Below are 15,943 nucleotides of genomic sequence, written 5' to 3' on the forward strand. Positions count from 1 at the left end.
TCAACTGTCTCTGTTGGAACGGGTGTACGGTTGCATTGTAAATTTCTCTCCACTTGGTAGAGCTATAACCCACCATAGGAAAAGCAAAGAAGAATTTCAACCCACTAACATCTGCCAGGATAACGGGACGCTGGAAGCCATGATTAAGCCTCCGCCCACCTTCTGCACTTAACAAGTCAAGCCCTCATGCTGAGTTGCATCAGAGCTCTGCTCCCAGACGCACTCGCAAATAAGACCAGAAGAACATTTTCTCCGTACTGAAATATAAAGAAGCGAAGGAGTAACATTTGTAAATGACAAGATGTTACAATTCAGGAGAAGCGTTGAATCCGAAAAACATCAATTACAGGAGCTCAACAACAGACTGGGCCAGTACCTGTCAAGAACAATGCAGTTGGAGCATGACAATGCATTCCTCATAACTGAAATAAACAAGAAAAGACAAGAGAAGACAGTGGAATGGGACAACCAATGTATGGCCGAAATGCGGGACCTGAGGAGAATGGCAGGGCAACTATCTTTTGAAAAGTCCCGAGCCGAGACTGAACGAGAGAAGCTTTGGCAAGAGTTTCAGATGTTACAGTTGATGTGTTGTGAGGAGCAGGTGGTATGCAAAGACATAGGTGGAGAGATGAAAGGTTGTGAGAAGCAGCTTCATAAAGCTCAACAGACCAATGGGGAACTTGAAGAACGTCTGTTCCAGCTTGAGAACGAGTACAAATTCATTGAGGATGCACACAGACAAGAAATGACCAAGCTCCGGAGCCAGATGCATTCACGACCTATTGTTACCCAAACGTACCATGGTCCTCCAGCGGTCTCGATGGAAGAGATGCAACATTATGCCCTCAGCCAGTCCGAAGGATGGACGGACTCCTTAGAGATGTATCGAAGGAAGGTCGAAGATATGGAGGAATCGATCAAAGCGGACCAGACGAGGCTGGATGATCTCCAAAGGGAAAAGATGCAGTATGCCTCAGAGTTTGACAAATTACGTAAAGAGGCTGAAAAGCAAGGTCAGATTCAAATACACCTGGAGGAACAGCTCATATACATGCAGGAGAACTTCCACGGGGACATCACCCAGTATCAGGTCAGCTAATAGGGTTTGCATCCCATGTTTAGACACCATTCAGTGTCTGTCTTTTGACAGTATATATACAAAAGTCATAACAATGACAAACAAAATGGTGTTATTTTTGGTTCTGTTCATGGATCATGAAATGCATGCATTTCTACAACATGATTGGTGCTGCGCACTTTCCATTAGAGATGACTGCCTCCTCCTCTAGGTGCCACACCCACTATTTTAGGAGAAAGAGCAGTATTGTTACTCCATAGTAAATTCAATTGCTGCAGTCTCAAACATCGTTTTCTTAGTTCGTTTTTTTAGTTATTTCTCATGATCATATTTTATACTATGATGCATAATTATTATGATGAGTGAGATGGATCTTTTACCTCCTTATATTAAATTATACTGCTATGAAATTTCATTATATGACTGAATTTATTGATCAGATATTTCTTCAATGATAATGTTCACAGTATGCTTCAAAGTTATGTTTAAACGACACAACATGTGCATATATTTGTGCATGTACTTCAATCACATTGGCGCACAGGAATTAAAAATGGAGCAAAGGTTACTGCAGGAACTGAGAAATTGATACATGAGCCACACCTCCTTGTGAAGTATCACTTTCCTACTTGGAGGCGCCTTGTACTACTTTGCGATTCTAAATGAGCACGACTACTCCATATAAACTATCAACCAGCACCTGTTCCCTGACAGGCTTGTTGGGACCACAGTGAGGAGTGACATTTGGTTGTATCACACCCACTGCCTACCATCCATCCACTGGGATCAGCCTCTTATAGATGATATCAACACTTGGTCGATGGTTTTGAAGCCAATAAATCGTGAAAATAATCTCAGCAGCTTTGATTTGTAGGCCTGTGCCATTAAAATGGCAACCCCAGGGTGGTGGAAGGTCCATAACTTCCCTCATAACTACAGAGAAAAATGCATTCTGCACCAGTTCAGTGTTTCAGGCCAGACTTAAAGGATTGAATGGCCAAACATATTACGGCTGTTAACTGTACCAGCCACTTAAACCAATTAGCTGTCACAGAGACTAATCCTCAGTGTCCTACTAACGATGGAGCCCTACCAAGCAGATCAAGCATTTTACTCCCATGCACATTTCCAAAATAATTTCAAGGTACATCATGCATAATGTTGTCATAAACTATTAAGTGATGTCTAATTGTTCAAAATAATCTTCAAATTCCTGGAAATGGGTTTGAAATTGAACCTGCCACTCATTCAGTGGGATGCATATGTCAGAGATCATCAACTAGATTCAGCCGGGGACCGTTTTTTTTGTTGAGTGGTCAGGGGGCCGGAACATAATTACGAATAATTTGTAGACTGCAAATTGACCGCAAGAAGCCCAAACAGATATAATATTTGACTAAAACATAATCATTTTAAACCTTGCTTATATTTGTATAAGATGACGTCTCTTTATTATGCATGTAAATACTTGAGAAAAGAATCCCAAAATTAAAATCACTTAACCCTAACCCACTTATTTTTAGCTCAGAAAACCAAATAAAACCACCCACGGGCCAAATTTCGCCTGCGGGCTGCCAGTTGGGGAGCCCTGCCATATGTGAACATCAGACTAGACTTAAAGGGACAGTTGTTTACCTAGCTGTTTAGTCTGATGCGTTTGAGGGATCACCCATGATTCAGCCAGTCCATCCTGCTTATCCTTTAAATGAGAGGTGACTAGGAAAGGTGTCTCAAGGGCCTTTAGAACAGGTGCACAACACAAACAGCAGTGCCACATTCACCTGTACACACTCAATACCATTGGATCGGTTACCTACTGAGGGAGAAACGAAGAGGGTTAGATGGTTAACCAAAATACCTTATTGAAACTGACACGTAGTACAATGAATGATCATATGGGTACATTAGAGGAACACATCTGGACAGTAAATTGTGGCCTGAAAGATGGGTTTATATTCGTATTCAGGGTACCACCTCTCATCTGAATTGCCTACATCTGATATTGCAATATGTAATGAGCAATGTAATAAATATATTGATATGTAATCCATATAGACCGACCCTATAATTATAGTCTCATAACAGTATTTGAGAAAAATGTATGACAGGATAGAAGACAATGCACATGCTCACAATTACATCCCATTGTCTCTTTGCAGGTGATTATTGATCAGTTGGAGCGGGAGCGGAAAATGTTGGCCAACACCATGGCAGAAAAGGTCAGAGACCACCAGCAGCTACTGCAGGTCAAGATGGATCTGGGCATGGAGGTGGCTTACTACAGGTAGGTCTTCTTCTGTACTGCTAGTCCTTTCTGAGTTCTATAGAGGCCACTATAGAGACTTTTAGCAGAGATTGCTGTTATGCAACCAACTGTAGCTACCAAGACATAGTACTGACAACCTTACTTTCCACATGATCCAAGCACAGTTAAACATGTCATGTTACATTATTCTGCCTCATGGGTTAGAGCTTGTGTAGTGCTCCTTTTTACTATAGTATCTTTGGAAATCAGTGGAGGTGGCTGAAAATGCTGATTCTGAGGAAATGCTGAGAGAATTGTGGTGTAGTGCTTTTGTAAATACAGTCAGTTTATTATTGCAGCTTAAAAGTACCATAGAATTACAAAGCAGCCTTTACAGTATAGTAATACATCGGTTTTGCCTGTCGAACCAGAAATTTGATTTGATTTGATTCTGTCATGTTAGGCCCAACACTGACCCTTCAATGCTGCAGTGTTGTTGGACTTGAAATGTATTTATAGTGATTTCACCCTTCACTGTAGCTGCAAAGCAACTGCTCTGCTGCCCTCCCATTTGGCAGGGGCATTTAGCATTCCTCCAGAGAGCCTTCTCTAATATTAACTCCTAATGTTATCCACAGTGTGATATCTGTAGGGATATTTTGCTCATTTGTAAACAGCCAAGACCTAAACAGTTTGGTCTTAGGTGAACAGGAAATATTTACTATTTATATCTCTGTTAAAAAAAAAAAGTATTAAAGTGATTTGTCTTGTTGAGCCCTGATATGACAATGGCAGACTAATACCATGTCACTACAATTCACATTGGATCACTTCAAGAACACTTCAATATTATCATAACAGAGGCAAGTTTAGTCCCACAACACTAGTGCAATCCATGCACATGGTTATATCAAGCAATGGCATTTAAGATTAAATAGCCATGTCAATAATCACTTGCTTCACACTTGTTATCCTGCTTTATTTTATTTATTTTAAATTGAACCTTTATTTAACTAGTTAAGTCAGTTAAGAACAACTTCTTATTTACAATGACTGCCTATACCGGCCAAACTCGGACGACGCTGGGCCAATTGTGCTCCTCACTATGGGACTCCCAATCACGGCCAGATGTGATACAGCCTGGAATCGAACCAGGGTGTCTGTAGTGACGCCTCAAGCACTGAGATGCAGTGCCTTAGCCCTTTACCATGTTTGATATCCATGTCTTTACCATGCTTCGCCTCGTGGCTATGACTACATCACAGCCATGATAAAAATGTAATGGTAAAACACATGGCTTCTCATGTATTATTGCTTAATTCAGAAATCTAATACAAACAAAAGTCTCTTTTTGGTCTCTTCCGGGGTCTCTCTTTGTGTCATCTGGTCTGTGGCCTATATAAAGGATATTATTTACATAATATTCCCTGGTCTCCCTAGGCTCTTTATGGAGCTCTCTTGTAAGCCTACTTAGGCTGCATTTTGTTTAAAATATTTGGAAAAAAATTCTTCCTTGAAGAGTTAGCGGGAAAGCTGGTCTGTCTCTTAGTGTGCGTGCCTGTGTACACATTAGAATCCATAGTAGAGAGCAGACAGCAGCACATTGTAGCTGTTATTTTTAGGTCAGCCTTTCGGGAGACACACCGGGGACTTTCACAGGGGTTATAGCAAAGTCTCATAAGGTAGCTTTTGTTTTCCAACTCTTATTTTGTGGAGCCATTACTTTGCCGAGGTAGGTGAGCTGTTCAACTTTACTGGTACAGTATGTTTGTTGTTAGATGTCTTTTGTTCTGTTGTGGTAAAGTGTTCTTGTTGACCTCTGTTCTTTTCTGTATATGGCCAGATCCATGGGTTGTGTTCATCGTTTGGTAGCCTACCTCTGTGTTTTATTTAAGGTTTGAGATGGCAGGGCAGAAAGACCAGCATCCTCCTGTGAGGTGATTGTATTTGTGTGAAAACAAACCGTTGCTTAATTTTGAAGAAGCAATATTGCCTTAAGAATACAAATCAAATAATTCCATTGCCATGTATGTACCCTTGGTTTTAATGCCATTTTGTTTTTGTTTCTCTATAGGGCACTTATTGAAGGAGAGCATCAGCAACATCTGCAGTCAAGAGGAAGAGTCATAGGTATTGTACATAACTTTCAAATAAGTCATACTTTAGGCCGGGACGTTTGTGTTACTATATACATTTGAGAGTAAATTTACTTTAGACATTTTTTCTATGGCTTACATCCTTTTGGTAGCATTTATTTGTTTTACTCAATTCTACAAACTTACTGTATATACGGGTACTTTCCTAAGTAAAGGAAACATCAACATAAAGTGTCTTAATAGGACTTTGGTCAACACGACCCAGAACAGTGTTCAATTGGGTTGATATCTGGTGACTGAGACGGCCATGGCATATGGTTTATATAGTTTTCATGCTCATCAAACCATTCAGTGACCACTCGTGCCCTGTGGATGGGGGGAATTGCCATCCTATAGGGGCATAGCTATGGTAGCCAAAATAATGGCCTGCCCTGCAGTTTTTAAACATGACCCTAAGCATGATAGGATGTTAATTGCTTAATTAACTGAGGAACCACATCTGTGTGGAAGCATTTGCTTTCAATATACTTTGTATTCCTCATATTTCCATGATTTTGTCAGTTACCTGTATATACACTGAGTGTACACAATATTATGGACACCTTCTCTTTCCATGACATAGACTGACCAGCTGAATCCAGGGAAAAGCTATGATCCCTTATTGATGTCACAGTTCTGAGGGCAAAAGGGGGGGTGCAACATCATATTAGCAAGGTGTCCATAATGTTTTATACACTCAGTGTATATGCAGTGATAGACATTTCCCAATTTATAACAACATTCATTTGGTGCTTCACTCTCCACCTCAGATATTAAGATGATGCCTCCACAACAGTACAAACCAAGAGTTTTCACATCAACTAGACAGGATGTAAGGAAACATCTGGATGTGAAATACATGGAGCCAACCTCAAGCTTGAGAAGATCACCTGTTCCATTTCAATATGGTCGCACCAGTCCTTCCAGGGTCATTCCTATCTCAGTCAAAGGCAGCAGCTACAACAGGAATCAGAGTCCTACCGCCAGAAGGGACATGGTCTTATTCACTAAATCCCAGTCTGCATCCTCAAGCTCTTCCTCCACTACCGTTAAACCTGTGGCCCAGAGTACGGACAAGAAAAATATAGATGCTCAGAAGAAAGTAGTGGAGGAGAGGAGTGTGAGAATCAAAGAGGTGTCACAACACTCAGCTAAGGATTCTCTTGACCATTCTCGAGGCACAGCAAACACGTCCAGTCCCATTGCCTCAACCACTGCTGACCCCAAATCAGTAAGAATAGTGTCACCACCAATGATGAGTCTTAGCAGAAACACAGAGGAGGACAGCAAAAAGAAAGCAGAGAGGCAAGTTGAAAGAGAGGTGAGAGGAGATGCATTTGGTCTTCAGAATATCAAGATGCATGCCAAAGATGGCAGCATTACAGCAACCACGACAAGTGATACGATGGTCCTAGACTCTGTGTCTATGGAGGAACTCATTGAGAAGGTCATGAAACCTGCTGGTTTGGATCGAAAGGTCTGCAGCTCATCTCCAGACTCCAAGATCACTTACCATGTGGAGAAAACGGAGAAGGAGGACGGGTCAACAAAGACACAGATTATCCTGGAGTCCAAGGTGCAGGAGGAGCTGGATATGTCAGAGGACTCTGCACTGGAGGAACTTCTCAGCAAGGGAGTGAAACACGTGTCACTGGAGGATATCAAGGGCACTTCAACAGGACACATGATTCAGAATCTGCTCAGCCTTGGGCTGCATGGAGGAGAGGACATGGGAAACAAGACTGTCAATGTGGAGATCATCGAGGAACCAGTGGAGGGTTACAGTGACGAGGAGTACGAGTTTGAGGAGAAGTACACACCCAAGTTCTCCCAGCCCTCTTCAATGTTCTTTCAGATTGAAGAACTAGAGAATGACCCTCACGGCACCAAATACCATGAGAGTGGTGCTGAAGTAATGAAAACCTCCATGACAGCAGCAAACTATGGTAGTAATGGTGGATCTGTGAAGGTCCAGGAAGACTTCAGAGATAGTGAATCTCCATACTACAGCCACAACCAAGAGTCTCAAGAGTATTTAGTCTCCACACCTGATGGAAATCTGTCAGAGCCTGAGGAGGGTGGTGGTATAGCATCATATGGACATGGTGAACGACCCTCCAGTGGTGGACGAATGGTGGACGACTTTTCAGATGAAAGGTACTACCAGGAGGGGGAAGTCTCAAAGAACAGAATTTTTGTCGAGGAAAGCGATAGTTACAGACCTGCATCGGACAGCCAGTACATGAAAGATGACCACTCCTTGGCCCAAAAGAGTTACTCAGAGTGCATCATTGAAGAGGAGACCATTCGTGTCTCCCCCACAGTGCAGGAGTCAATGCTTGGATACCTGAGAGAGGAAACTTTACACCCCAAAGAGCAGCTGAGGGGAGCCCTAGAGCAGCTCCAAGGAACAGTGTCAGGGAGCCTGAAAGAAGAGTTGGCTCTCCTCACAAGAGGCGGCAGTGATAGTCCTCAGATCATATCTGTGGACATAAAAAAAGTACACCAGTCCTCTGACAACGGAACCATGACTATTGTGGCAGAGCTCAAGAGCTCAACAACTCTAGAGGACTCTGGGCAGCTGGGGGAGCAGGGGGATGATGTATCTGAGGAGCAGATCATGGCGGCTCTACGCTCCTCCAACCTTGGAGCAGAGGGAGGATACACCTTGGACACAAAGGAGATGTGCTGGGTGACTAGCAGTGAGGGACAGGGAGGCGAGTCCTCAACTGATGTCACTGAGAAGCCATTCACCTTCCAGATGGATGTGAATAACGGCCAAGGACAGGATCCCCCACTGAAGGTCACTCATAAGAAAAGAGTTGCCACAGTCTATCTTGAATCTAATGAAGATGAGTTCTGATTCAAATTAGATATTTTTATTATAATACTCCCCATATTAAGTCACACACCAGTCAATCAGTTGCAACGAACTGTAAGGTGATGTTATTCGATGTGATTCATGAATTGCTATGCCTACAATTGTGATAAGAGTACAAATTATAACCACTGCATATATATATAAAAAAGTTTTAATAGCATTTGTTACCCATTTTCAAATGTCTCTCTGCTTCTTTTTAAGAATATGTTATATTCATTTCCTGCTATATTTTTGTACTAACCTGTACCACAGAATAGGGATGTCTTTTTGCCTGAGATACTATAAACAAATATGGAACAATGCTAATATATCCTCTATTGTTATGGTTAATGTTGCAGTCTTAAAACATGTTCAACATGTAGAGTATGTATCTAGAAAAAAAACATTATACCTATTGTTTCCTGTAATGCCATGTTATTTTTAACCACATTTAAAGCTAGTGGTTTGTTACTGAGGGAGTTCTTGTGGTTAATAAGGGAAATACTCCAATACAATGCTAAGGATGGCTATATTTGAATATGTTTATGATAGGGCACAAAAGTATGTGTATCATGTCTTGTCAAATGAAATCTACTCACTATTAATAATTTGAATTGGAAGGGAAAAAATCAAAAAATCAAATGCAATTCTAAATCAGATGGGGTGTAATCGAGTGATTCTGATCACCACTTAGAAAAACCACTAAACGTTTTCTACATGTTTGACATTACTATTAAGTTTCAAAACTTACAATATTGTACCCTCAAAAGTGTTTTATAGTTTATCCTTCCGGTTCCCTCACCATGATCTTTTAACCTGTAAATGGCTATAGAGGGAGCAAGAAGAAATCCAACCATCTTGAATTCCAAAGAGAGGTGTTTTTCTCTGCTTGTAGAGGCACTGGTAGCAAGACAGACAGACTGTAAACAAGGTGGAGTGAACTTAAGGAAAGGAGAGACAGACAACTAGAGAGAATCTGGAGATAAGCATATGGTTAATGTCTGAGATAAGACCTGTACATTTACACTGAACAAAAATATAAACGCAACATGCAACAATTTCAAAGATTTTACTGAGTTACAGTTCATATAAGGAAATGAGTCAATTTAAATAAATCTATGGATTTCACATGACTGGGAATACAGATATGCATCTGTTGGTCACATATACCTTAAAAAAAGGTAGGGGCGTGGATCAGAAAACCAGTCAGTATCTGGTGTGACCACCATTTGCCTCAATCAGCGCGACACATGTTCTGTATGTTGTCCCACTCCTCTTCAATGGCTGTGCGAAGTTGCTGGATATTGGCAGGAACTGGAACACGCTGTCGTACATTTACATTTAAGTCATTCAGCAGACGCTCTTATCCAGAGCGACTTACAAGTTGGTGCATTCACCTTATGATATCCAGTGGAACAACCACTTTACAATAGTGCATCTAACTCTTTTAAGGGGGGGGGGATGGGTTAGAAGGATTACTTTATCCTATCCTAGGTATTCCTTAAAGAGGTGGGGTTTCAGGTGTTTCCGGAAGGTGGTGATTGACTCCGCTGACCTGGTGTCGTGGGGGAGTTTGTTCCACCATTGGGGTGCCAGAGCAGCGAACAGTTTTGACTGGGCTGAGCGGGAGCTGTACTTCCTCAGAGGTAGGGAGGCGAGCAGGCCAGAGGTGGATGAACGCAGTGCCCTTGTTTGGGTGTAGGGCCTGATCAGAGCCTGAAGGTACGGAGGTGCCGTTCCCCTCACAGCTCCGTAGGCAAGCACCATGGTCTTGTAGCGGATGCGAGCTTCAACTGGAAGCCAGTGGAGAGAGCGGAGGAGCGGGGTGACGTGAGAGAACTTGGGAAGGTTGAACACCAGACGGGCTGCGGCGTTCTGGATGAGTTGTAGGGGTTTAATGGCACAGGCAGGGAGCCCAGCCAACAGCGAGTTGCAGTAATCCAGACGGGAGATGACAAGTGCCTGGTTTAGGACCTGCGCCGCTTCCTGTGTGAGGCAGGGTCGTACTCTGCGAATGTTGTAGAGCATGAACCTACAGGAACGGGTCACCGCCTTGATGTTAGTTGAGAACGACAGGGTGTTGTCCAGGATCACGCCAAGGTTCTTAGCACTCTGGGAGGAGGACACAATGGAGTTGTCAACCGTGATGGCGAGATCATGGAACGGGCAGTCCTTCCCCGGGAGGAAGAGCAGCTCCGTCTTGCCGAGGTTCAGCTTGAGGTGGTGATCCGTCATCCACACTGATATGTCTGCCAGACATGCAGAGATGCGATTCACCACCTGGTTATCAGAAGGGGGAAAGGAGAAGATTAATTGTGTGTCGTCTGCATAGCAATGATAGGAGAGACCATGTGAGGATATGACAGAGCCAAGTGACTTGGTGTATAGCGAGAATAGGAGAGGGCCTAGAACAGAGCCCTGGGGGACACCAGTGGTGAGAGCACGTGGTGCGGAGACAGATTCTCGCCACGCCACCTGGTAGGAGCGACCTGTCAGGTAGGACGCAATCCAAGCGTGGGCCGCGCCGGAGATGCCCAACTCGGAGTGGGTGGAGAGGAGGATCTGATGGTTCACAGTATCAAAGGCAGCCGATAGGTCTAGAAGGATGAGAGCAGAGGAGAGAGAGTTAGCTTTAGCAGTGCGGAGCGCCTCCGTGACACAGAGAAGAGCAGTCTCAGTTGAATGACTAGTCTTGAAACCTGACTGATTTGGATCAAGAAGGTCATTCTGAGAGAGATAGCAGGAGAGCTGGCCAAGGACGGCACGTTCAAGAGTTTTGGAGAGAAAAGAAAGAAGGGATACTGGTCTGTAGTTGTTGACATCGGAGGGATCGAGTGTAGGTTTTTTCAGAAGGGGTGCAACTCTCGCTCTCTTGAAGGCGGAAGGGACGTAGCCAGCGGTCAAGGATGAGTTGATGAGCAAGGTGAGGTAAGGGAGAAGGTCTCCGGAAATGGTCTGGAGAAGAGAGGAGGGGATAGGGTCAAGCGGGCAGGTTGTTGGGCGGCCGGCCGTCACAAGACGCGAGATTTAATCTGGAGAGAGAGGGGAGAAAGAGGTCAAAGCACAGGGTAGGGCAGTGTGAGCAGAACCAGCGGTGTTGTTTGACTTAGCAAACGAGGATCGGATGTCGTCGACCTTCTTTTCAAAATGGTTGACGAAGTCATCCGCAGAGAGGGAGGAGGGGGGGGGAGGGGGAGGAGGATTCAGGAGGGAGGAGAAGGTGGCAAAGAGCTTCCTAGGGTTAGAGGCAGATGCTTGGAATTTAGAGTGGTAGAAAGTGGCTTTAGCAGCAGAGACACGTCGTACGCGTTGATCCGGAGCATCCCAAACATACTGAAACTTGCTGAGATGATGGCGGCGGATGAATGGCAAGACAATGGGCCTCAGGATCTCGTCACTGTATATCTGTGCTTTCAAATTACCATTAATAAAATGCAATTGTGTTTGTTGTCCATAGCTTATATCTGCCCATAACGTAACCCCACCGCCACCATGGGGCAGTGTCCTTACAACACGGATATCAGCAAACCGCTCGGCCACACGACGCCATACACGCAGTCTGCCATCTGCGCTGTACAGTTGAGACTGGGATTCATCCGTGAAGAGCACACTTCTCCAGTGTGCCAGTGACTATCAAAGGTGAGCATTTGCCCACTGAAGTCAGTTACGGTGCCTAACTACAGTCAACTCAAGACCCTGTTGAGTACGACGAGCACACAGATGAGGTTCCCTGAGATGATTTCTGATAGTTTGTGCAGAATTCATCAGTTATGCAAACCCACAGTTTCATCAGCTGTCTGAGTGGCTGGTCTCAGACGATCCCACAGGTGAAGAACCTGGATGTGGAGGTCCTGGGCAGGCGAGGTTACACATGGTCTGCGGTTGTGAGGACGGTTTGAAGTATTGTCAAATTCTCTAAAACAATGTTGGGAGGCAGCTTATTGTAGAGAAATTAACATTCAATTCTCTGGCAACAGCTCTGGTGGATATTCCTGCAGTCAGCATGCCAATTGCAAGCTTGAGACATTTGTGGCATTGTGTGACCAAACTGCACATTTTAGAGTGGCCTTTTATTGTCCCCAGCACAAGGTGCGCCTGTGTAATGATCATGCTGTTTAATCAGCTTCTTGATATGCCACACCTGTCAGTTGGATGGATTGTCTTGGCAAAGGAGAACTGCTCACTAACAGGGATGTAAACAAATTTGTTCACAACATTTGAGAGAAGTAAGCTTTTTGTGAGTATGGAACATTTCTGGGAGCTTTTATTTCAGCTCATAAAATATAAAACACTTTACATGTTGCATTTATATTTTTGTTCAGTGTAATTTCAGTAAACCACAGTACATATGAATTCCCTTGGCTTGAGCCATGTTGTGTTGGTGACCAGTGTCAGGATTCACCTTGGCTTAGAGGTGAGTCAGTGCTCTAGTCAATCAGATCCGCTTTAGCCGACATCCACATAGCGTTGTTTTGAAGGTGTCAGAAGTGGAACTGCATTAGAGCTGTCAAATCCACAAATGGCTCCCGGGATTATACCTAAAGCGGACATTGGCAATTATTTCTATATAGCCTACACTTTCTCATTCTGAACTTCTTAACGCGAGTGGGGGTGTGGCTTCGAGACAATGATTGCAAGAGCAGCTGCTCACTGATTTTACCACTCCAATGCAGTACCACCTCCAACACCACTTCCAACACCTCCAAAACATCTACTTTGTGAGAGTGTCTGCTATCGGTTAATGCTTGATCTGATTGAATCTAGACCTTAATGTACATGCTGACCACACTGCTTGCGTTGCGTGCTCGAGCGTTGCAAAATAAATGTACACATACAGTACCAGTCAAAAGTTTGGACACACCTACTCATTCAAGGGTTTTTCTTTATATTTTACTTTTTTCTACATTGTAGAATAATAGTGAAGATGTCAAAACTATGAAATAACACATATGGAATCATGTAGTAACCAAAAAAGTGTTAAACAAATACAAATATTTTATATTTGAGATTCTTCAAATAGCCACCCTTTGCCTTGATGACAGCTTTGCACACTCTTGGCATTCTCTCAACCAGCTTCATGGGGAATGCTTTTCCAACAGTCTTGAAGGAGTTCCCTCATATGCTGAGCACTTGTTTGCTGCTTTTCCTTCACTCTGCGGTCCAACTCATCCCAAACCATCTCAATTGGGTTGAGGTCGGGTGATTGTGGAGGCCAGGTCATCTGATGCAGCACTCCATCATTCTCCTTCTTGGTCAAATAGCCCTTACACAGACTGGAGGTGTGTTGGGTCATTGTCATATAAATGATAGTCCCACTAAGCGCAAGCCAGATGGGATGGCGTATCGCTGCAGAATGCTGTGGTAGCCATGCTGGTTCATTGTGCCTTGATTTCGAAATAAATCACAGACAGTGTCACCAGCAAAGCACACCCACATCCTCACACCTCCTCCATGCTTCACGGTGGGAACCCCAGATGGGGAGATCATCCCTTCACCTACTCTGCGTATCACGAAGACACGGCGGTTGGAACCAAAAATCTCACATTTGGACAGATTTCAACTGGTATAATGTCCATTGCTCGTGTTTCTTGGCCCAAGCAAGTGTCTTCTTATTATTGGTGTCCTTTAGTAGTGGTTTCCTAGCTAGCAACAGCAAGCTAACTAGCTAAATGCCCATGAGTGTTTCATGTTTTTTTCGACCTGCTCCAAATTAATTCAGAGTTCGTTTTTATATTTCATCCTGCGTGTCTTGGATCGCGTCTGGTGTGGATGTACAAAATCAACATGTGTGCAATGGCACACATGGACGCACACGCGTGTCCGGTCTAGACAGCATGTTTGTGTGTGCACAACTATGGCTATTTTAGGAACAGAGTACCAGCTTAGTATCACTGCCTGTGTGTATGTGGGAGTTTGTGTGTGTGAGTTTGTGTGTGTGAGTTTGTGTGTGTGTGTGTGTGTGTGTGTGTGTGTGTGTGTGTGTGTGTGTGTGTGTGTGTGTGTGTGTGTGTGTGTGTGTGTGTGTGTGTGTGTGTGTGTGTGTGTGTGTGTGTGACTACGTGTGCAAAATAAAAAATACCTCCAATATGGCTTCACCCCACAAGCCTCTTTTCTTTTTTCTCAATAAGGTGCTTTAGAGTTCTCCTATGCAACAGTGCAGAAACACCGAACACAGGTCATTCACATTACGCTTCCTTGGCACTGTCTTTCTATAAGAGATTATAAAGAGCATGGAATTACAATATCATTGCTTTACAAATGCTATTGCGACTAAGCTAAATGCAAATTAGGTCAAGTAGAGCACTTTGGAGTTGAAAGATTTATAACTGATAATAGTTTGTTGCACTCAGAGGCATCATGCCCATAGGGGGCACAGGGGCACGTGCCCCCTTGTTTTTTCTCTGTAATACTAATACAATTTTAGGAAGTTGGCTTTAGCTAGCCCAGAGAGGTTTCCAACCTCCTAACTAGCTACCAAGAAGACATTTCAGGCTATCAATCAAGTTAGAGTAGCTAGCTAACTATCTTAGCTGGCATGCCTGCTGGCAAGGTTGGTAGACTTTAGAAAATCAAACAATAACTAAATGTACAGAATAGGACTCACATTCTTTTCAAGCTTTTACCCAGATTTTTTCAGAGAAGCATATTAAGTTTCTTAAAAAAAAAAATCAGGAGAATACAGACAGCTCAAGGCATACGCTTAGATATGCTGAATTATTATGTATTTTTTTTACATAGAATTAAGCATAATGATTATGGCTCTTGATGAAGCTGAAAAAATAAAGCCATCCTCACATACTTTGTGCCCTTTCAGATTTTTGGGGTGCACGCCCCTGGTTGCATTTGCACTTAAGTGCACAGATAGATTAGAAAACAGGTGGCCTTTAACAGTGCTTAAAAATCTCTTTAGTGTGTGAAAATAACATAAACACTGTTTGATCAATACACATATATTGTAGGTTAATTTTGGGCTTAAGAATATTGTCAAAAAGGCAATCTTTTTTTCATTACACTTGCAATAACATCTGCTAACCATGGGTATGTGACCAATATAATTTGATTTGATTTAAACACACTGCGGTGCCCAAGAGCCTTTTATGCCTCCCTTTTTTATGTTTAAAAAGGGGTGTGCTACTCTCATGACTGATTGGTGTAATTCACTTATTGAAAGTAAGTGCTTCATGAATTAGCCTACATTGTTCTTCTTTTATGGAAGATGGGTGAATTGTCAGAATATTTTCAACCATTGTTTAAACACCAGTTCATATTGCAAAAACAATTAAATTACTACTCGAGTGTGTTTTACTGAGTTTGAGTCTTTATTAATAAGCCTCGGATCATTTATTTTACAAAATCAACAACATTGGTACAGTTAAATACAGCAAACATAACATGGAATCTCTTCATTGTATACACAGAGAGGAATGGAAGAGACAGATAGTGATCTGCTGCAGCTCTTCTCTGAGCAATAGAACCCTCTGGCACTTCATTCTGAAGAGTTCTGTCTGCGTGGTCTTAACAACAGCCTGACACCAATTTCTCAGAAAATGTACAATGAAAACAGAGATGATTGTAAGGGGTCTTCTTGGTCCACTTCAAATATATCTAATTTCTACTTGCGA

The 15,943-nt window shown here is 43.0% G+C and overlaps 1 protein-coding gene across 2 annotated transcripts; it reads left to right on the forward strand.

The window, feature by feature from the left end:
- The first annotated feature begins 179 nt into the window (after positions 1–179).
- On the forward strand, positions 180–15,621 carry LOC139539913 (synemin-like). Of its 2 annotated transcripts, XM_071343304.1 has the most exons (5): positions 180–1,093; positions 3,241–3,365; positions 5,222–5,263; positions 5,401–5,456; positions 6,232–15,621. In XM_071343304.1, exons 1-5 carry the CDS (start codon positions 302–304, stop codon positions 8,322–8,324), a joined length of 3,108 nt encoding a protein of 1,035 aa, XP_071199405.1. In that variant the 5' UTR covers positions 180–301; the 3' UTR covers positions 8,325–15,621. The 2 variants fall into 2 exon arrangements, with proteins under 2 accessions (XP_071199405.1, XP_071199406.1); XM_071343305.1 differs by lacking the exon at positions 5,222–5,263.
- Positions 15,622–15,943: the final 322 nt, after the last annotated feature.

Source organism: Salvelinus alpinus, chromosome 15, assembly GCF_045679555.1.
Source record: "Salvelinus alpinus chromosome 15, SLU_Salpinus.1, whole genome shotgun sequence".
Lineage (NCBI taxonomy): Eukaryota > Metazoa > Chordata > Actinopteri > Salmoniformes > Salmonidae > Salvelinus > Salvelinus alpinus.

Coding starts and splice junctions, on each gene's coding strand:
- LOC139539913 (XM_071343304.1), top strand. CDS start 302: ATGTTACAATTCAGGAGAAGCGTTGAATCCGAAAAACATCAATTACAG. Junction 5,264..5,400: donor GACCAGCATCCTCCTGTGAG/GTGATTGTATTT, acceptor GTTTCTCTATAG/GGCACTTATTGAAGGAGAGC. Junction 5,457..6,231: donor GTCAAGAGGAAGAGTCATAG/GTATTGTACATA, acceptor TCTCCACCTCAG/ATATTAAGATGATGCCTCCA.